This window comes from Alosa alosa, chromosome 16 (genome assembly GCF_017589495.1).
Source record: "Alosa alosa isolate M-15738 ecotype Scorff River chromosome 16, AALO_Geno_1.1, whole genome shotgun sequence".
Taxonomy (NCBI): domain Eukaryota; kingdom Metazoa; phylum Chordata; class Actinopteri; order Clupeiformes; family Clupeidae; genus Alosa; species Alosa alosa.
Window position 1 is genome coordinate 30,458,085 of NC_063204.1, and position 23,023 is coordinate 30,481,107.

Below are 23,023 nucleotides of genomic sequence, written 5' to 3' on the forward strand. Positions count from 1 at the left end.
CCATCCAAAATGATGCTGATCTATGTCATGGATGTGGATCAGATATGGTTCTGATTTGGCCCGGATCCGGCAGATCCATACCGGCTCTGGGCCACAACCGCTGTGACTTCAAGACATTCAGTTCTGTTACCTTGTCAAGGGCAATAGCTCCTTATTGTTCCCCTGCGGCTAGAGAGTCCTCCCCTGTAGACAGACGAGGCAGGGAAACACATGCGGCAAGTTCACACATGCCACAAAAAACGTATGTCAAAGAGTGATTTAAAAGAACAGGGACGAGAAGAGGAACACATGCCCAAGAGGCAGAGCCTGTCACTCGTGTCTCTCAGAGAGATGTCACTGCGCTGCTTAAATAAACAGTGGCAGAGATTGGGCACAGCTCCAGCTCGTCACTCTGTCACCCGTCAGGGAGGACATGGAGCGCCACACTTGCAGTGACCTCCGCAATGAATGAAGTCGGCTTGGAAATGGCCTGGGGAACTAACCAGGTCAGATTGGAATTGGCCTCAGGAATTAAATGAGTCAGTTTTGGAATGGCCTTAGGAACTAAACAGGTCAGGTTGGAATTGGCCTCAGACACTGAACATGCCATCTTAAAACTGGCCTCAGGAACTGAATGGGTCAGCTTGGAACTGGCCTCTGGAACTGAATGGGTCAGGTTGGAACTGGTCTCAGAAACTAAACGGGTCAGCTAGGAAAAGCTCAGTCAGAGCTTCCTATGGAGAATGCCAGAGCAGAGTCCTGCAGCAGTGCATGGAATGCCAGTCACTGAGAATGACCTCGGACATCAAACAGGGGAAAGTGCCCATTACTTTACTGATGGGAAGCAATGACACTATAGGATGTGTTTACTTTTTATCGCAAGACCCTGTGGTTTTAACGGAGAGGAAATGACCTCTGCAAGGGTCTCTGGCTCTTTTTAAATACCCAAACAGTTTTTATGCTTAACTATACTGTAGTTTCATAAAGTACAGATTAATTGCTTACCATAGTCCAACACATAGATGAATTGTTACAATATGCACACGTGGGGTTGATTCCACATTTATTTTACTACAAAAATGTACATTTAAATTTACAGTCTGTTATGTGGAACCATCTGTCAATCTGTCTGACCTGCCCCTAAAAACCGTCTGGACGTGCCGAAGGACCATGAGAATGGTGCATTGACTTCATCTGGCCGTTCTTTATGGGGTCTCATGTTGAGAAGCCAAACACACATGTGCAGACTATGACAACCTCCACCAGCTCAGTTTGTTGTGTCAGGTGGACAAGGGGAAAGTAAAGAAGACCAGATGCGACGACTGAAAGACGAGTGTTTTTCTCAAGATAACAAGCAAACCATGAAGTATTGTTGCCTGCCATGAAGTATTGGCCTGAATTAAGGAGGGGAGGGGGATTGCACACCCCCACAAAATGCAGAGGGCTCTGTTTTTTTAAAAAACACATGCTTCGTCGTACTGTTTGAAATCTCCTTTAGAAATGTGTGGGCAATTAACTTAACAAATTGTTATCTGTCCAGTATTGGCCTGGAGTTCGTGGACACTGAGAGGTGATCTGGTGACCCCTTTGGGCAGACTGGTTAGCTTCATCTGACTCCTATTCCGACTGCTCCCCTCTGCTGCTTCCGTGCTAAGTAGTGATATCACCTCCTGGCTAGCACGCACACCGCCATCTCTTCAAAAGAGAGACAGAGAAATGGTGATTTCCCAAACAAATGCTGGTTGTTTATCTTTTACAAACTTTAACATGCCCATAAATATACACTCAGCACACAACAAACTGACATTAAAGTCTAATGCATTTTCCTGCTGCAAATTGCTTTTGGCATGTCCATAGATTGTCCAAAGATGGTCATTTATTGATAGTGTGTTTTGATACTCTGAGGGGGAGCATTCTCTACGCAGTGAATCACATGAGGTATTCTCTGGGTTATGAGATATGGCTCCAGGTTTTACGTCCAAAAATCTGCTGTAGTTTACTGGAATCACAAGTTAAGTAGGGGAGGTCAATGTTTACCGGCATGGCTTCAGAACAAGTTACGGTGATTTTCCTGCCTTTATTCAGATAGGACAGTGGGAGAGAGATGGGGTGGGATTAAGAAATGAATGCAGGCTGAACTGGAACCTGGGTTCTCTAGGGTCACTAGGATCTAACTGTGGTACAGAACCTGGGTTCTCGTGGTCACTAGGACCCAATTGTTGTACAGAACCTGGGTTCTCGTGGTCACTAGGACTCAACGGTGGTACGGACTCTGCAGCTGCTTGCACCGCAACTCCCCCCACGATGAAATTTGGAGAAAAAGGAAACATTGCACATTGTCAGTTCTCTCTGAGCCTTTTTCACCTCTGTCTTCGGGGAGGATAAAAAGAGAGGAAGTGTGTCACTGTTTTTGGGAGGATTTGGGGTTTGACAGGAACAATCGCAGGGCTGCACCACAAAACAGCCTCTGTGACACATTAGCGCTCACTGACTCATTGTTACACAATAGGGATTAGTCACACCTGAGGAAGAACTAAGCGAGCACTGGGCATATGTGAGGAGAGCAGTATGAAACCTAAAAATAAGAGCTCAGCTTTACCTTGCATCGTTGTCTTCGTTGGCTCGGCGAAAAGTGGGATAAGCAGGAGGTATATGAGGTAGACGAGTGACAGCCAGTTGTACCGGAACAGACATGCTGAGGAGAGAGAGGGAGAGAGAGAGGACACAAATCTGTTAGGAGAGCTCTACCTGCAGGCAGAGTGACAGTCTCGCACATTACACCAAATTAACATAAATCACAGAGGAGTGATGTGAGACTTCAATTATTCCAGACAAAATGGGCCCTTCAAACGTGCGGAAGACACCTTCCAAACATTCCAGCCCGCTGAGCAGATCAGCCTGGGAAGGGCCCAGGGCCAAATCTAGGACACAGTCATGGCAAAGCTGGTGTGTGTGTGTGTGTGTGTGTAGATGTAAGTGTGTACATTTATGGTGTACATGTACGTGTGTGTGTGTGCATGTGTGTATATATGTGTGTGTCTGTGTGTGAAGGTAATTTTAGAGTGAGATTTTAAATTACAGGGAGAAGTCTGATTGTAGACAGATTTGCACATGATCTGGCAGACATGTGGCTGTGCCCGTGATCTGGGCCAATTCAGAACGGAGTCAGGTGATATACTTTGGCCTGGACTAGCCAGTGGTTATCTGAGAGAGAAAAAGTTTATGTTGTGTTGAGGGGAGGGGGAATGAGAACACACACACACACACGATAAATCCTGCTTGCAGAGGGCTTAGGTGATAAATCCCCGGGGTGATCCCTGACCTCAGCGCCAGCAGCAAACAGGCCTCCTCCTGCTTCTGTGCCAAGGAGGAACACAAACGCTTCCCTCCCCACCATCCTGCCCCAGCTGTCTTGGGTCGAAAACATGGCGATCGTGCATTTAGATAACGCCGAGTGATGCTGTTGCATTTAAGCGTTCAGCCAGAGAGCTGGGCCGTCCATTAGGGGGATGAAAACCCACACAGTTCCATGTTAAAAAATAAAAAAAACACCCTCACAGAGCCGGCCCATGTACTCTCGCTCCCACTATGTGTTTATGAGCTGCATGTCATATGCAGACACTTGTGCTAAATTAAAGAGGGCTGCTTGTCCATGCTCTTAACATGACATCACTGAGAAAGTATGGCAAAGCAACATGTTGTTTTAAGATATCACATACGCTCAGGAGGAGGAGGAGGAGGAGGAAGGCAGGGTGGTGAGGGGTGGACTAAGAGCACTACGCAGCCTTAACTTCAGTTCTGTCGTGTTTGCAGAGCTTCTCTTAATGAATGAGTTCCCGTATTATAGGCTAATCATCGAGGCGTGAATCAAATCCATAGCTAAATATTATGAAGGGGTCCTGATGGGTTTGGTTCATATTTCTGCATATTCAGGGTAAATGTCTGTGATAGTCTGGCTGCGTCTGGCCTCGAGCTCGGAGAGGTTTTGTCATCTCGGCACGCACAGTCGGCTCCTTGTCTTCTCCAGTCAGAAGGGAAGGAGTTGGAGAGGAGATGGGAAAAGTGCAATCATTCTTCCCATTTCATATGTTATCTGTCAGATTATATGCGCACACCCTGCGTGGATATTGAGTTACATCATTACTGACAGTGCAAATGTTAGTTACAGAACATTATACAACTGTCAAACAAGAAGAATATGGCTAAGACAAAGATTCTAAGTTGCAATTCAACAAGTGCTAAGGGAAAATGTATGGAAGATCATTTCTTTTCTGAATCCAATTTACCCAACATGAAGTTTACCCGTTAAAATGCGCACGCACACACACACACACACACACACACACAAAAATAATCAGGTCACCAACATAGTATCACAGTATAATTCAAATCAACAGTGCAGACAGATTGAGGCAACTCAAATCACATGCACATTGGTAAGAAAATTAGACATCACAACTATAACAGGTTGCTAGGTTACGGGGACGCTGGCGAGACACGCCGCTCCGTCTGGCATCATGTTTTTGTTTGTATTTATGTAATGCTCGTAATTTTATGTAATGTCACATTTATTTTTTGTATTGATTTGTCTAGTTAAATGTTTTCTCTTTATTTACGTTATTTTTGATAGTTTTCGTGTTATTCTCTTAGTCCTTTTTACTGCTTTCCAGTCGGCTGATGTTGTTAACGTCTGTCCATTGGGAGCTAGCTATGGCTAGCTTTTGCCCTGGGCCTCTTACATCCTTCCCATCCATCTGTGAGCCGGTGCTGCACTTCACTGTCTGGTCCAGGGGATTTCTCGGGACAGCAGCTGGAGCTACTCTGAGAAAGACCTGCTGAGGCCGTCGAGCTGTTTCTGACCAGTGAGCTGCCATGCCAACTGCCTGGAGTCTGGATTGAGCAGAATAGCTAACGTTAACGTTGAAGAACTCTGCATTATGGACCAACAAACGGTCGCTGTTAAAAGTCCACCGAGTTGCTGATCTACAAGATCGCCCATGACTTCGGACTGTTATGCTTCCAGTGATATCCAGACTATAACAAGGCCTAACGTTGACGTTATCTCCAGACTGCCAGTGAGTGTAAAGAACTTTGTTGGCGTTGCATGCATCGGTTGTGGAGACACAGCTGTGCATAGTTTCACACGAGTCATCATTGCCCTTGGACATTTTCAGCCGGTTGGAAATTGGACTAATTTTATTTTTAATTTTTATTTATTAATTTGTTTGTTGTCTGTCTTGTATGTCTTGGTGTCACGGGTACTCTGGCGACTACGCCGCTCCGTCCGCTATTGTCTTTGTTAGTCTATGTGTCAATGACAATGTCTTAGCCTATGTGGAGCGCTTTGGGTTGCACTCTGTGCACGTTAAATGCGCTATACAAATAAAACTGACTTCACTTGACTTGACTTAACAAGACCTAAGCATCGTCCGTGTTGCATGACTGCCTTGAAAGCATGAGATGATTGATGGGGACAGGAATGATGACCAACAAACTTAACTGTCCCAAATGACAGCCTTGACTGACTCCAGGCCTGTGGAGTGTGGTGCGCCAGGGCCAGGCAGCACTCCCCACCTTCTAAGAAGAGACCTTCATGGTCAGAGCGCTGACAAACAGACACTCCCCTGCTGCTGCCTTTCCCAGGCTGCTCGCTCGCTCACTCGCTCGGCGACATAGGGAGCATGTCATACATGCCTCCGCACTTCAAACTTCGAGGGAGAAGAAAAAAGTACCAAAAGTACCTTCTGCACATCTGTAGCCTTTCCCAATTCATGTGAGGACTATCAAATGTGTTATGACATGGCCATCAAACAGTGTAGACTTCGGCTGGAGATACAGGGTACGGCTGAGTGGAAGAGAAAGTGAGGGTGGGTAAGGGGCTGTTGGGATGGGATGTGTGCTGTTGAAAGGAACCGGAAGTCAGAGGAAATGTTTGTGTCTGCAGACGACTCGGCCTGTTGTAAGCAAACAATGCCTATGCACTAACAGATGTCTCGAGGTGGGTGGGTGGTGGTAAGTTGAAGATATTGTATAAGCGTGTACATGTGTGTGTGTGTGTGTGTGTGTTGTGTGTGTGTGTGTGTGTGTGTGTGTGTGTGTGTGCATACAACTTCCTGTATTGTATGCAAGAGAATATGCATCTGTGGTGTATGTGTTTGCATACACATCATGGATGTGTGTATGTCTGTGTGTGTGTGTATGTGGATATATACACACAACTTGCACCATCTCTCTCTCCCTCTCTCTCCCCTTCCCTCCTCATCCATGGGTGCAGCTGAGAGAGCATCCCATTCAGGCCTCCACTAGCCCCCCCCCTCCCTCTCTCTCCCTCTCTCTCCCTCTGTCTCTCTCTCTTTCTCTCTCTCTCCCTCTCTCCCTCTCTCCTGCTGCATCTGTGGGAGCGGTTGACAGAGCGTCCCCATCCCTCCAGCAGGCCTCTCCAGGGCCATGGCGCGCGGAGCAGAGAAACACCCAATTACACTTAGCTAAATGAGCCTTATCCTTTTGATCCATTCACTGGGCCCCACGTCCCCACGCCGGCCACTTCCTGTCCGATCCGGGGCCGCAGAGATGTTGACTCGACCCGACCCGACATACCGCTCTGCCACGATCCACCACGGGCCCCTCTGCAGCCATTGGGCAGCTGAGGCAAGCTCGCTTTTGATAATTATTTTTGTTCAGATACATACACACACTCACACACACACATACAGTATGTGTGGTTTCCTTTGGCAAAAGTCAGGAAGTAAACCTCAATCTCTGACAGGAAAAAAAAAACAAACAAACAGAAAAAATGTGATTTCCGCAAAAACAGTTTCTCTGTTTTTCTTCCCTCGTTCTCTCTCTCTCTCTCTCTCTCTCTCTCTCTGGCTATGCTATGTTAATTGCATGACGACGGAGGAGTGAATGGGGGAAGTGTGCCTCTCGCTTCGCTTTGTCTCATTTCAGGCCACATCCTCTGGCCTCTGCGAGGGGCTGCAAATTAAAGACCGCCTCGACTCCAAGTGGTCCACGCCTGACCACACACAGAATCCCATTTTCTCTCATTTTCACCATCGTGCCGAAACCTTGAAAAGCTCTATCACTATTTGGAGCAGGGAAGAAGATCTCCGATTAATTGTAAACCTTTTGGTCCTCTTCATGGGGCTGAGGGGGTTGGCTGTCGGGGGTTGATCGCTTTTTGTGACACTGAGGAAGAGGTTGTGTATGTTTCACATACACAATGACTTAACAGGAGAATCATCTCATTTATTTCACTTAAAGCAGTGTGCTGTTCACACATCTGCATTTCACGGGCGCTTGCATTCAAAGCAAACGCAGGATGGCAGTTTAGAAAATCCAGCCAATAAAATGCATCTAGAGTCGGAGCCTGCAGTGTCTGAAAACGAAGATCATATTATAAAAATCCAATGATCTTCGTCTTTTCGTCTCTTTCTTTCTCTCTCCATCCTTGAGATGTGTTTTCAAGGCATCATGTTTCAAAGGCCTGTGCCCAAATCAATGGGCTTTTCTTCATTGTTTCTTTGCAGGGCATGGGACGGGCCTATTTGGCCAGCATTAGGAGGAGGGAGCCTGTTTCTGCCATATTAGCGGGATTATCCGTCCATTAACACTTCCCACATGGCGACCTGACACCATTCGCAAGCGCTAACGTCGGGTCTGGGTCCCGCTGGCTACAATCAGACGTGTCTTCAGGACAGGCGAGACTGTTTGCAGTAAAACGATGGGCCCTGGGCCATGACAAATACACCAGCCCCAGAGAAGACCGCCGCCAGCTTATTTTTCTTTGAGCTTTGTTGAAAACACTTGAGCTTATTAGCCTTGAAGGGATTGTGCCAGTGCAGTAATTGTCCTTGCCCTGGCGATCCTGGAGGAATGCATACGGAGCATGCTTTCTGTATGTATATACAGTTACGTGTGTGTGTGTGTGTGTGTGTGTGTGAGTGTGGGTGTGCGTGTGTGTGATTGTGAGTGTGAGTGTGGGTGTGAGTGCGTGCGTGCGTGCGTGCGTGAGTGTGTGTGCGTGTGCGTGTGTATATATGTGCTGCATAGTTATATGCATCATCAACAAGCTGTCGGGTCTCATGCTGTGTGCCGTTAGCACGTCAACACCAAGTTCCATCCCAGTTCCATCCCCTTTCACCACAGAAGGATTCTAGAAAATAAATGACACAGTTTTAGGCCAGTATGATAAGGATGAGTGACAAAAAAGTGTGTGTGTGTGTGTGTGTGTGTGTGTGTGTGTGTGTGTGTGTGTGTGTGTGTGTGTGTGTGTGTGTGTGTGTAATGATAGGTTGGATAATATCCAATCCCATGGTTCCACATAATCACACAGGAGAACAGATCCTTTCAAGAGTCAAGAACAATAAAAGTGCATCTGGTGGAGATACGTCTACAAAGCTGTACTGAGTGTTTGGAGACTGAATTCTCCTATCTGTTCAAATAAACAGGAAGAATTCTCAAGGTTAACTCACACAGTAAACGATCGAGTGTACGATCAAGATATTTTATAAAAGCGTAGTAGTCACACATGACAGAACGTTCTGGAACTAACAATAGCTTGGACTGGCAGTGGGGCCAAAGCAGTCTGAATGTAAGCATGCAGAGTAAATGAGTGCAGCTGTTTTGAGAAAGGACCTGTCGTTCTTGATCAGTGTTTGGGCTTGTTTATTGCAAACTGCTGGGGTGTTGTAAAACCTCATGCTTATCTAAAAAATGAAAATGATTCAATCTTAGGACTGAAATGTCAGATGAAAAAAAATCTCAGGCTCAAACAATGTTACATTTTTCCTACTGTAGTTCTTTGATGACTCACATAGATACTTGGATAATACCAGAATTATCAATAAGTATATATTGTCTAAGGCTGACGCATTCTTCAAACATATGCTGTAAAGACTATATAGGCCACATATAAAGTCATAAAAATAAGTTGTGTCATAAACAGAATAAAGACTGAATCCTTTGTCAGGGACGTTGTGCAACTACAATTACAAACAGATGCTGCCTTCAGAGGAAAGGTTCAAGTTCTCCAGATTGGAAAGGCTAATTAAGAATACCATAATATTGGGACAATCACTTCCAACCAACAATTACTGTGTTACAATCAAATTATATACATTGCAAATCACTTTTTATCTGCCTGACTTTTTAGAGGCCTTGTTTTTCAGGATGAAGTACTTGCGCAGCCAAACCAACAGAAATCATTCATCATTCATGTCCAATCAAACCATCGGTTTCAAATCAGCCCAGTTAGGTGCTGGAAGACCTTTAAATCAACATCCATCTGAGAGCACAACAATTCCAAAGAACAGCTTCCAATGTCTGATAAATGATCTGACAGTAAAAAGCCGCTTTGCTTTGACTAAATTGCCATGTTTTGACTGAACCCAACCATTGCACATTTTCAAAATCACACTTCAAAAAGCAGGACCATGCAAAAGAAAAATCACACACGATTGTCTGGCTAATGATGTCTTTAGTGGACTACCTGGTCTGTAGCCCCCTTTCTCCAGCAGGTATGCGTTGAGCCCACCAGCACCTGGGTGCAAAACAAACACTGCTAATCCCAGAATCCCCCTCCCTTCATCTACTCAGACTGTGAAGGGGGTGTGTGTGTGTGTGTGTGTGGGGGTTGTGTAGATGCATGAACACTGTTGTTGATTTAACACTAAACAGCCAGTCTCTCAGTGGCCATCAATCAGTCACTCAGACACAGGATCGACATGTTACAACGCCTGACTGACAGACACGGGGTGTGTGTGTACAGTATGTCTGCGCTGCGTGCCGTACCACCACCTTTACCTTACTTACTCATGTTGTCCACCCACCCCCACCTCCCGTTCTCCATAGAGGCATTGTGAAGACCAAGTGAGACGCTTGTTTACATTTGAGGTGTCTTTTAAAAATGTGAAGAGTTAAAGCTGATGGAAAGGCCCTACAGAGAGAGCTACAGCTACAGAAATAAAGGTGCTTGCTTTATGAAACAGACTGTAGGTTGTCTCTAGTAAGTGCTGTTGTTAATCACTCTTGACTCCCACTAAAATAGATAAGCATATATAATTATACTTGCATAAATATAAAAAAAATCATCAAACCAGTTAGAAGATTCTTTGACTTTCTTCTCTCAAGGATTAGGAAAAGTAATTGTGACAATAACGTTGTCTCACATAAGAATGTAAAACAACTCTAGCAAGTAACTGTGACAGAAAAAATAAAGTTGTGCTGAAGTAGTGTATCATTAGAGGGCCTTCTGTTTACTGTGTGAGGGCTCTGACTAAACTGAGCACCACTGACCTTAAAGTCTCTTTGTGGCACCGTCGGCCACTTGTACACACAAACACTCTGTGCCCGAGGAGAACAGAGCGCCAGTTTGGAGTCATTTAGTTTGACTGGCAGCGTCCTGGGTCCAGATTTAACTGTCTGCACTGTGGTTCGTTCAACACATTTGGCAACACTTTGCTCATGTTTGTCTATCTGGAGAGAAACAATGACCACCCCTCGCAAGAGTGTGTGAGTTGCTCGTTCTAGGTCTGTCTCCGCCTCGCTCGCTCTCTCGTGCCCTGTGCGCTGCGGCCAGTGTGTGTGCCGCAACCCGAGCAGCCCAGGCGACCAGCTATGCCCTTTTCCTTGAATGAGTCAGTGACTGAGGGATCTTTTTTTTCACTGCTGCTGAAATGAAAATAAGCTGTTCTCTTTCTGAAACAACAGACAGACCCACTAACCATTTGTTCCCTGGTGCTTGGCAGACATGAGAGCTGTGCACAGCACACCCCAAAACTACTTTCGTGTGTGTGTGTGTGTGTGTGTGTGTGTGTGTGTGTGTGCTTTGCTGTACTGGCCCTCGGCATCTTCGCACCCACTAACACATAGCTCTGCAAGCTCTATGCATACTCGAAGCTCGAGCGCCGCGATCGATCATTAATCCGAAAAGAAATTAAACCGCACTGCACATATAGGGCTCCCGTTCATCACCAGATTAAATTACACTCCACTGTATGGTGACCGGTAAAATGTATTACCGCAATTACTTTTGGCTGCCTCACCTGAAACACCAGCGCAGACCTTGCAGCTGGGCTCACTCTCACCGCCCCTATTACTCCCGCTTGGCCTCGGTCGGCCTGACAATTTCTCATAACGCAACATGTTTCTCATACAATTACAGAAAAGAGACGGCCCCATACCGGTTTGTATACTGACGTTCCTCGCACTGACACACATGTGCATGACTATAACAGAATAAACATTGCCTACCCTCTTGCTTTTTGTGTCTACACGGAACTGACACCCATTGCTGCTATGGGCTGTAGACCAAAACGCAGGTGTGCCATTAATAAAGCCCATATGCCCTCATTCAACTTTAAAATTGGAAATTATTTGAGCCCATTTGACCATTTCTGTACATCATCAGGTAGAATGAGGGTCTATTTGGTTAGCTGTTGGCACAGAATGTTCTAGAATTCCTGGCAACATAACAGTTCTAATGCCCAAACCAAACAATATTGTTGTTGACATTGAAAGAATACCAACACAGACAAATATATATCCAAAACATATTAAAAAGGCCAAAAAATACCAAATTTTATACAGAGGCTAAATATTAATGTAAGACATAAATATGTCAGTTCAGTGATGGTGGGGAATTTATGGGAGGTTGAGAGGACAGAAACCTCAACGCATAAATAGTGTGTGCTTCTGTGTGTAGACACTGTGACTCCCAATAAACTGATACACAAACACACACGCATACAAACAGACACACACACACACACACACACACACACAAACAAGCACACACACACACACATACAAACAGGAACACCCCCACACACACACACACACACACTTATGCAAGCATGCACATGCATACACACACACACACTCACACACACATACACGCATGCAGGCATGCACATGCATTCACACACACACACACACACACACACACACACACACACACACACACACACACACACACACACACACACACATTGTAATTTAACCCCTGTGCATGTATTCAGCTGTTACTGCCCTATTTTCTCTTGAGGCAAACAGCTTTATATAGCCCAATTTTAATATTCCACTGTATGATAAAAAACCTATCTGCAGCACATCCTGTTACACGCAGCACTTTACTTAATGAAGTGTTAATAGAGCTCTAGTATGACATGGTGAGTATCTAGTTGTCTTGCCACATGAATAGTAAAAATATGTCTGGCTTTTTTTTTTGGACCACCCACTCACACGTACAGGAGGGTAACTACCAGCATGCTCTTGAATAAGACAAAATGAGATAGACGCTAACATTTTTTTGACAAATGTTTTTTTGGTAAATGTCAGAATTACGCCCCAACAAACTCCATTCCTCTTCTATAATGGGCCAAAATGTCTTCATCTACCATACTCTGGGGACAAATGCTTCATAAAGACACACTGTGCATTTCAATAAATGAGTTTAAAGGATGAGACTATAGGAGCTTCCGTTTAGAGCACATCTCAAACATGACAGCATAAACTGAAACGTCAGGCAGATTTTTAAAAACACAAGTTTTTAAATCGCCTCAAGTGGATGACCTTAAAGCTTCTTTAGCTTGCCTGATGATTGCACATTTCACATGTATTAATTAGGCAGGTGTATCTATCTAAAAGGGCTTACGGTACATGTACACATCTTCATCGATTCTGTGTACTGCTCTCTTGTCTTGGCCAAATAAGCCTGATTCTGATTCCCATTTGAAAAACTACAGTATCAGTCTTTCTTCTGTGTTTCCCCCCAGTGGCATATGACTCAGAGCATTGCAATGAGGCTACTCCTCCTGTCTGACTCTGGTCACAATGGGCTAATGCCCTTCTAATGGGGGGTGGGGGGTATAAGAGGGGCATTGGGTGTGTGTGTGTGTGTGTGTATGTGTAGGGAGCAAATAAGGGGTTATGGAACAGAGGTGTCTGATTGGGTCTATATCGAAACTACACCACATCATGACTTACTCTTTACTCCAGGACGCATATTCGTCTTAGACAGTGGATCTGAAACCCTCATCATTTGCCTATTATCTTTTTTCGGGACTGAACTGAAAAGATGTGATGCTTAAACTCCTGACATGAATTACAGTGATTTCCCTCTTGCACTCTTTTTACTCTCTCTTTTTGCTTATCAAGCAAGTTGTTTGATATATCTATGGGAATAACACAATACTTTATTTTGCTTTGGAATGAAGGGTCCTTGGACACTATTGTATTAATGTAGGCTATGGTATGTAAATATGAGAATGTGTATAATTGGAGGATATAATATAATCCTGTAAAATAACAAAACACTTATTGAAATATGAGCGCTGTATTACATTATGATAATAAATAAGAGTAATATGAGCAAAGGATACTATCTACATTTCTCTCTAAACTGTTAGAATGATCTAAATGGAAAAACAAAGTCTTTAATCCTACCAACCCGTAAATCAATTAGGATCCAAGCAACAGAATCATGGCGTGCAATTAGACACATTTCATCCTAACTAACAGATATCCCAGCCTAAGGCTTCCTGCAGCATGTATCTTTCAGGATCACCATAGTTTCATCTCCTCTTCATGGTTGACCTTCAGCGTCCGCATGTCCGTCAACATTGGCAACAAACAAACCAGGTATGCAGCTGCCTATGTTAGCAACCGCTGACAGCCTACATGGCGCAGGCAAAACAGTGGTTAAAGCAAACCACTAACACCTGGTGAGGCAAAAGCTCCGTTTTCCTGTGGCTTTCACGTAGAAATACACTTTATAACATCCAAAAATATATCAGTTTGCCAGTTCAGTTTGCCCAAAGGACGGAAAAAAAAACATTCAGGCACCTTAACCATAAGAGGATACCCACACTACGGGTTTTGAATGTGCAAAAACTACTGTCAAAGAGTTGGGTCTGAGATGTTACAGTACAAAATCTATGTTCTTTTTTGTCACATTTTTGACTCTATTGAACACACACTTTGAGAGGTGTAATATACAGCTGCTGGCCTGTTTCTGGTAGTCTCCATTTAATTGCTAAAGTGAGGAGGGTTGGGGGAGGGGGTAGGGGGGCAGAAAAAACTCTGCTGGATCTAGTGTGGTTAGAGGACCCCGCACAAAAGGTCCTTTCAGGTGTCGGAGCATATTTCAGTGGCCTAGCTGTCAGATTACACGCAGGAAACGGTTAAGATAAAACTGGATGAATGCTGCGTCTATGAGACCGAGAGGCAGAGAGAGAGAGAGAGAGAGACACCCCTGAGGAAGGTTCGGCAGATCAAACCTCACGTTCGTCTAAATAAATATGTTTTATAGTTGCCTTCGTGGACAATTCCTGTTTTTTGTCAGTGATGTATTTGCCCATAATTCTACAGGGGAGTCATAAAATGCATAACTATGGCCTAGAGAAACTGTTACCTGTTTTGAGATCATTTTAATACATTTTTAATGAGAAATTCACTCCCGTTGGGGGATTTCCATGCAACTGATAGCCATAATGGTGCTTCTTTTTGAAAAAAGAAATATGTTATATGTGTCTTTTATCAATTGATACAGTGTTTGGCGAAACCAGCATATAATTCAGTTGTACCCTACATGGCTAAGACAGAAAATAAAGGGTTTTGTGTTATTTTCTTTTTTTTTTTTAAACACAGAGAGTGTTTTCCTGTGGCAGCATTGCCACGAAGGTCGTTTTTTTGTTTGAGTCAGACGAGCTTTGAAGTCAGACCTTATTCAAGAGTATGAATCATGCGTAAAATGGCACATTCAGTCTGGTTCACAGGGTCAACCTTTCCTCTCTTTTCTTCCCCAATACGTGCTCTTGTGCCTACCGCTCACCGCTCATGATGGTGGCCTAGCTGGGACAAAAGAGTCAGACAGCAGACAGCTCCTAAATGGGGCGTCGTGGTGAGGTCTTACCTCAGACAACTGACTAAGCCCAAATGATAGTTGGTTGAGGGGCAGTTGAACGCACTGAGTTTGATGTTTAATTGGCCTGCTTCTGGAAATCAAAACGTCATGCACAAGATGGCAGGCGAGGGGGGTGAGAAACTAAAATCTGTTGGGGCGTAGGCCCAGCCCCTAACTCCGAATGTCAACCCAGACAGACAAATCACAGGCTTTCAGGAACAGCGTGGCCAATGGAACAAGCAGACGGCTCCTGATGACTCAAATGAGTTCAGCATGTGGAGCTTTTTAATTGCCGCCATCCTCACTCGAAACGTCAGCGGCTGCCCTCCGGCCCCGTCTCCGTCTCCGTTAGTAAATAAACGCGCCGCTGCTGCCTTCGCCACGACCTGAGCAAAACATTTGTGACACAACACTTCAAAGCCGTGACCTCTGACCCTGGGAAAGGGCAGAGTAGCCCCCAACTGCCCCCACCCTTGAACTCCCCCCCCCAACCTCCAACCATACTTCTCCTACTTTAACCACTGTCATGGGCCATTTAAGGTACAGTGTGACTAATGAAACCAGAGCATGACAACACGCACAGAGGGGCTTTGGCTGCGCTAAAGGTAGCTCAAAAATCCCCTGGCGTAAAACTGGGCAGGGACTGTTAAGGAACGTTGCTTCTTCTGTGCTGTATGAGTGAAGGAAATGTACTCACTGCTTGAGAGAGTACTGAAATGATAATGTCATTAAATTTCAATTACTGACACCAATTACAGAGACTCCGATTTAAAAAAAAAAAATCTTGCCACGTGACTAATCCTTGGTGCTCACCAGTTCAAAGAAAATAAAGTATAAGCGGGAGGAAGCGTGGCAATGAAGGCCGCCTCATTTATATGCTCATCTCTACCGTTTAATCAGGAGAGGTGGAAGGACGCCACGCAAAAGAGCAGTTGCTGCCTTAAATATTTACTCGAGCTGACATGGCACTCTCAAGTTGGGGAGTTTTCCGAGATAAGACGGCAACTTTAAGTGACTTGGCCTTTCCACATGAAGGTTTCCCTGCACAAACAAGGCCGGCGTTCGCCTCAGATGCGTGACCCCTATTCACAGCACCTCTCTGTCTCTATGTAAAGTTTACAGTCCAAGTATACATCCTGTAGCTGTACAGACAAAATGAAAAAACAACCAAGAACAACCTAAAACAACACTTAAGTCAAAGTCAAAACAAAATAAAACAAAAAAGTCACTCGTTTCAGAATTCCGTTCAGTGGTTGGACAGTGGAAAGGTTAATAGGTTTCCAAAGGCAATGTTATTTTGAAAGGGACATTTCCCTGGGCTTATGCCACAAGTCCTTCCTTTATAATGGTTCATTTAGAGTGCAGAAATCTGCAAGCTGTTCATCTTTTTCAGTTATGGAGACAAAATGTCTTACATGTACTGTAGGTGGTAGTGACTGTAATCTAATGTTGTGATATGATAAAGCCCACATTATGATTCTAGGAGCTTTAAATCCATGTAGTAGACCAAATTATAATCACTCGAGTAAAATCCTCATAAGACATCTCACAAAACCTACAAACATCTCACTAGATAGCTCACAAAACAAACAACACAAATACATTTCTGAAAGCCAATTTTGGTTTAAGCAACATTTTGCAATCAATTGCCCATTGTATAATATACAAAACTCCTTGCTGAGACCCTTTTCCATCTCCTCATCTGAACAAGCAGATATCCTGGCGGATAAACAGACACTGTCCTCTTCAGAGACCAAGAGAGGGAGAAAAAAGTGTGGGTGCTTGAGGTGTGTGAGATAATCCCCTTGAACTGCAGGGCTTTGACACGGGGGAATGGTGAGAGCTGAACAGTAGGAGGCTTCAGAGGTCCTGCCCAAGAGCCTCTGTGTAAACAGGACCTTCAGATAACGCATGAGTCATGAGCCACGCATGTCCAGGAACGGCTGACAATATCTGCCAAGAGACGAGTTTTAGAGCTCATCATCCGTTGCTCTGAAAAAGGCCACTGGTGGAAGTCTCTCTCCCACACACCCACCAGTTGAAACGGGAGTTCAAAAGACACAGAAATACTCCGAGTCCCAGATTAATAGAGTGGGGAGTGGAGGAGAGGGCAGAGGCACAGCGGACAGAGAGTCGACGAAAGGGCAGGAAAAAAACAGATCGAACACCGCTGCCAACATACAACAATCCCCCCTTTATAAGAGAATTCAAGTAATGTCAATAGCGTTTAGAGGGCTAACTGCTAGACCAAGTTCAGTCCTCAGTCATGTAATCCATTTGTACTAAGTAAAGCATAACAGACACATCTGAGATGGCATGTTCTGTCCTGGGGGCAGAGCAGTGTTGAGAATGGGTCTGACTTGACACTGGCTTACATTGCTTGTCATATACAAAATGCTTGTGGCTATAATGCTATTTATGATGTGACTAAGACTATAATTACAGTAATTCTCAGTCATTACAGTCACTTTATCAAAACAGACAATATACTGTTCATTCTGGTAAGTAATTCATAACAGCCTTCTGATGATGATGCCACCACAACGTTTAGAAAGTTCTGCAATACTATATATCTGACACTTTATTTGAACCTATTCGTCATAAACTTGACAGAGCCATGTTGTTTTATATGTATAAGGCATTACATAGTTATTGCATGACTATTATGACAAATGACCAAATGAAGAGTTCAGATGCAAAACCCTCCAAATCCGTCTGATCACTTTTCTTTTCAATGAGCATTTAAAATCTGGCTCCTATAGGTTTTTGCCTATAAATCGATATTTCATACCAGGAAGATAGTGGTATTTAGTGGGTTTTGAAGTAAAATTATTTGATTAACGTATACTATGTGTGGAGAGCATCCACTCTCCATCTTTATCTCATTTTTGACGTAGGTGGCATTTAGAGGCTTTTGCATCTGAACCCTTCAAATAAAGTGTTTCCCTACTGTAGAGAGATTTGGTTTTGTTGAGATTCAAGCCATTCAATCTGTCAGGTTGGCCACATTTCAGATTAGGAGAAAATAAAGTGTTTCTCTTTTCTCTCTAGCTGGCTTTAGCCTGTGTTCAAATCCCAGCAGGTGTGCTAGTGCTGTGTGTGTGGACGACCTCTGTCTTCCTGCTCCACCACAATGACTTCCTGCGCACTCCTCATCAGCTGAGCATTGATCATATTACACAGTTTCTAACTGCTCCTCTAAGACCTTGCTGATGGGGAGCAATTAAATAGGCATCAGATCTGAACAATGGCAAATGAAACGAGCCATTTTTACATGCAGCACCAAAAGTGCCTGAAGAAAATCTACCTCCCCTATCCACTTTCTCCTCTTCAGTGTACTGACCACAGTTTGAGAAACATCCAAAACTGTAGCTCTGGGGCATCGAATGTCTAAATATCAAGACCACTGGTTTACAGGAACAGGGTTTTTCAGTTGATTGATTCATCTGTGTACATTTTGACCTTGAGTTTGTTTAAGCTTTTCAGTTTTCCAGGGATAATAGGTAGTCCTGTCTCTCCATACAATTACATTTGCAATTCCAGGCAGGCATTTGGATCGGACGGGAATTTGATCAGACCATTTGGATATGATACCTGTGGTATGCCCCCACCTCAGAATAAAGAAGGGTGGTGTGTGTGTGTGTGTGTGTGTGTGTGTGTGAATCTGTTGAGAAAAAAACATTTCAATATAATGACACTTTCTTCCAGATTCTCAGAATCTCAAAGGGGGAAACTATAAGACCATACCAACAACTCTGACCAAAGACATGTCTGACACCCCCATAGTGGGGCTGTGTGCTGATATACACCCACCTGTTGGCCCGGAGATGGGGAGAGAGGAGGGGAGGGGAGGCGACCAACGCTGTGTGAGCAGTCTGGCGCTGGCTCTACTTAATCAGGACTAATCAAATAAACAGTCCTCATACTGCACTGCCTTGTGCCCCCACCCATACACACACACACACACACACACACCATTCTACACGTATAGCAAGGCCCAGTGTCAAGTTTGGTGACTAACAAGAAGGATGTGCTCTGTTGGCTCCAGACGGCAGAGAGAGAGAGAGAGAGAGAGAGAGGGAGAGGGAGAAAGAGGGGGCACGGCACTTGGCGCTGTTTGTGCTGTTTGTGCACAGGAGACAGGTTGCCCACATTGAAGCGTCTGTGTGTGGAACAGCAAATAACTAAGAGCAGGCAATGAGCACCTTCTGGGGGTGTGTGTGTGTGTGTGTGTGTGTGTGTGTGTGTGTGTGTGTGTGTGTGTGTGTGTGGAGGGAGATCTTAGTCATGGTCCCCATCTTCTTCTAGAAGCCTCACCTCTAACGTCCAGGGCACAGACCAAACCTCACTCCCAATAGTTCCATCTCAACACATGGAAAAGCACTTGAACAGAATGTTTCTGTGCCCTCTGCAGTGACAACATTATATCTGTCAGCTCTTATCTTACAGGTTGAGCAATTAGTTGACAGGAATATATTTACAAATGTGAAAGATTACTGTCCTTAGATGGCCAATTAGCTACATTCATATAAAGGCCTAAAGGCCTTTAGCCTTCTAATGAAAAATGTTGGTAATGATAAAACAACATGCGTCATCTGGATTACTTTTGCAAATTGACGTAAATAAGTATTTAAACTATAAAATTAGACTTTTCCAGTAAATTGCAGCCATTGCAGTAAAACAACATGTACATTTGGAACAATTCATATTTTCTGATTGTTAGGCCAACAGATTTTTACAAAATATTCGAATAGTCAAATCTACTTGAGCATTACTGTTGAGCAATGTGAAAAGATTTAGTGTAACAACCTCAGGCATAATAATAACACTTGAGGGAACACTTGCTAAACATTAATGCATTACTAATATGTGTAGTATAAGGCATAATAATAACACTTGAGGGAACACTTGCTAAACATTAATGCATTACTAATATGTGTAGTATAAGTGCTCAGCAATGTCTGTATTACTTATTACTGTAAGTATCACTGCACATTAATTAGGTATTTATGGAGCAATTTCTTATTTTTACTCAATTTGTCATATATCCTGGGAAAATCCTTAATGAGCAGCTAGTTGGTTTTGTTCTAAGGTTACTGATATAAAGCATGGCTCAAAATGGAGAGTTTATAGACTCCTAATACACTGTCTCAATATGTGACAGTGACAATGTAAATGTATTGTAAATGTATTAGAAGGATATAAAGTTTCTATTTTGATCCTTACATATATTAATAACCTTAAATCAAGACCAACTAGTTACTTAAGTATTTACCCAGGTTAAAATGTGTAATGATGCTTAATACAATTATTTATATTATAGTATATAGCTATATATTATTTTAATTAAAAAATAATATACATGGAAAATTATTTATATACAAAATTATTATTTTCACAAATATTTTATGAGACAATAAAATTATATTCAAAATATAGTAATACTCTGCAGAACCCCATTAGCAAAACTTTTTCGCCATAATTAAATGTCACGGCACATAATGGTCTGTTCATTTGTGTTCATTTCTGCTTCGTTGCTTGTCGACAAGGTAACTTACCTGCTGCAAGACACACTGGTAGAAGCAATCTGAAGATCAATCCACACACCACCTCGGAAGCCATGGCTTCAGATCAGTGAAATGCAAACCAGATAAGATGACTTTTATATTCAGAAGAAAATGCGCCTCAAGTCAAGTCTTTGCCAAACTCAAGCGGAGAGGGCATGGTCCTGTTAGTGCCCTCTATGGCATCCTTGAGTTATGAGTCCTCTTGGTGATCCATAGAGTCCGAAAAGTTCTTGCACCACAGCGCCTTCTTGCCCTAGTTTCAACAGCCAGAATCTGAGACCCCAAACATCTGTTGCCCAGCTCCTTAACTCAGTTATGCGATACGCGAAACTTCAGTGAACAAGAGAGCGACTCTGAAAAGTGTCACCTAAAAAAAAGAGAGAAGAAACGGCGCTGTCCGCTGACTGTCAGTGTCCGTTGACAAAGGATGACATGGGTCTGTTTCTTGAGTAAATACCTCGTCTTTGCTGTTATGCGGAGTTGCTAGTAAACAAATCACTGACGGCTTGAAGGTTTTAAACAACACAAATAAAACTCATTATTTGCCAAACTTCTATTTGGTAATAGAAGAAAAAAATCAGCTGAACAAGTTGCGTAAAGTTCCCTCCTTGGAAGAGAATAGTAGTAGCCTTGCGCACGCTGCAACACTGGCACAGCTGTATTCGTCTGTCTATCTGATTACGGTTTCTCCTCCTCAATGAAAACTTTGCAGGACCACCCTGTAACTGACAAATGACTCAACCATTCAGAAGTCAAGGAGGAAGCCGGGGCTGAGGCTCGGTCCCAATGAGGAGGAGCGGGAGCCCTGTGCTGGGCTGGACCCGCCAATATGTGTGCGCTCGCGCTCCTCCCTCGAGGCCACCGCAGGCGTGGCGGTCGCATTCCAAGCCCTCCTCTTGGGTCAGGTAACTCAAGCTCGCTCAGATTCCGGACAGTGGTGATATGAAAATACAAACAGAGCAAAAAAAGATACGGAGAATCTACACAAGAGAGGCTTTTACAATCACTGTGCTTTCGCCTGACGCTGCTTAGTAGCCTACTCCATTTCTGAGAAAAGCTATATATTAATATAACTGTGCAGGTAGTTTGTATGCCAGCTACTAATAGGCTCTCGAAACTTAATAGTAGTTTCCGGGGAAAGTATTGAAAAACAAACAGTGAGTTAGGCCTATAGGAACTCTATCATTCGTCGCTTTCTAATATACAGTAAATGGACCATGAACGATGCCTATTCCTACAGCTAATGCGATTGCGCAATAGCAGCACCCAGCTGTACAGATGTTCCTGAGGATGTTGTGAACAGAACAGCACCATCTGTCGACAAAAACTGTAACCACAGCTAGTGTGGGACAGTCTAGGTAGAATTAAATAATTAAAGAAAAATAAAAAGGCAAAGCCTTCCAGAAAGAAATAAAATTATGCCTTGAATGTTTCAATCAAAATTGTTTTGACAAAAATAATATAATGCCAATGTTGTCTGGTTAAGGATTTGTCAAGGGGGAAGCTGTAGGTTAACTAATAGTTGTGTTATTCTGTTTATTATATGTACCTCCTCATCTCCCCCATCAAACATGAAAACATACACTTCAACTCCTAAGAGCCTAAAAGTCCTAAGAGCCAAGGCATTTTAATCTGTTATGAGAAAAACATATTTCCGCTGCTCCGTGTCACTCGATAATACTGCACTCGATAACACTGCTTTTGTCTGGAGCAGAACATAAATGGAAATAGAAAATAGAAAAAACAACATTAGTCTCAATTTAATAAAAACAAAAACAATGTCATATCTCTCTTACAAGAGGGCAAATGTGCTAAGCTAATTAGCTATGGTCACCTCTCCAGGGGATACAATATCAAAGTCAAATCCAACACAAACAGAAATGCATGCTGCCAAAGGGGAATGCCGGAGATCTGTAGCCTTTTAAGGACTGAATAACAGATGAAACATATGGTATGTATTTTACACAATGTTCCATTTTATTAATATAGGTTGTGACCATACCATATGGAGCATGGGAGCACTGGGAGACATGAGGCAACGTTACTACAAGGCAGGGCAGTGCCTCAGACAGGTACAGTAAAGGCATTTCATAAAGATTACTAAAGGATGTCAAAATATGTAAGCTTTGTAATTCACTTTAGAGTGAATAACATATTTGTTTATATCCTATGATATAAACAAACCACACCCACACAAAGATGGCATGTTTCACAACGATTTGGTTGCATTAGTTGACAAAATGAACCAAAGTCTTTCTGACCACCTAAATGTGCTATTGCTTTAGGCTCCTCTCATAAGTGTATGATTCTGGAGGGATTCCTCAAACCTTTACAATAGAATCAAGCACATTGCACTACTGCATATCATATACATTTGCCTGCATGTGAGAATATGTGGGACTGCAAGAAATATGAATGTATACGATTTAAATTTCTCAGCAAATTCATTGAATTAGGGGTGGAATGCATTAGTGTTTGTCCAGAGAACACCAGTGATGTTTTAATTCCTTATAGCCATGTACTATACAACTATCTACTTTAACCTTTTATAACCATATAGCTATATATTACA

General features: G+C 43.4%; 1 protein-coding gene across 1 annotated transcript in view; it reads right to left on the reverse strand.

Moving 5' to 3' along the window:
- The window catches only part of LOC125309272 (piezo-type mechanosensitive ion channel component 2), a 119,361-nt gene extending 98,260 nt beyond the window's left edge, over positions 1–21,101 (reverse strand). Inside the window, exons 1-2 of the mRNA XM_048266069.1 lie at positions 20,443–21,101; positions 2,579–2,674 (exon numbers count right to left, since the gene is read on the reverse strand). Of these exons, the coding sequence (XP_048122026.1) occupies positions 2,579–2,674; positions 20,443–20,506 (160 nt within the window). The 5' untranslated portion in view covers positions 20,507–21,101. The remainder of the gene's footprint in view (positions 1–2,578; positions 2,675–20,442) is intronic.
- Positions 21,102–23,023: the final 1,922 nt, after the last annotated feature.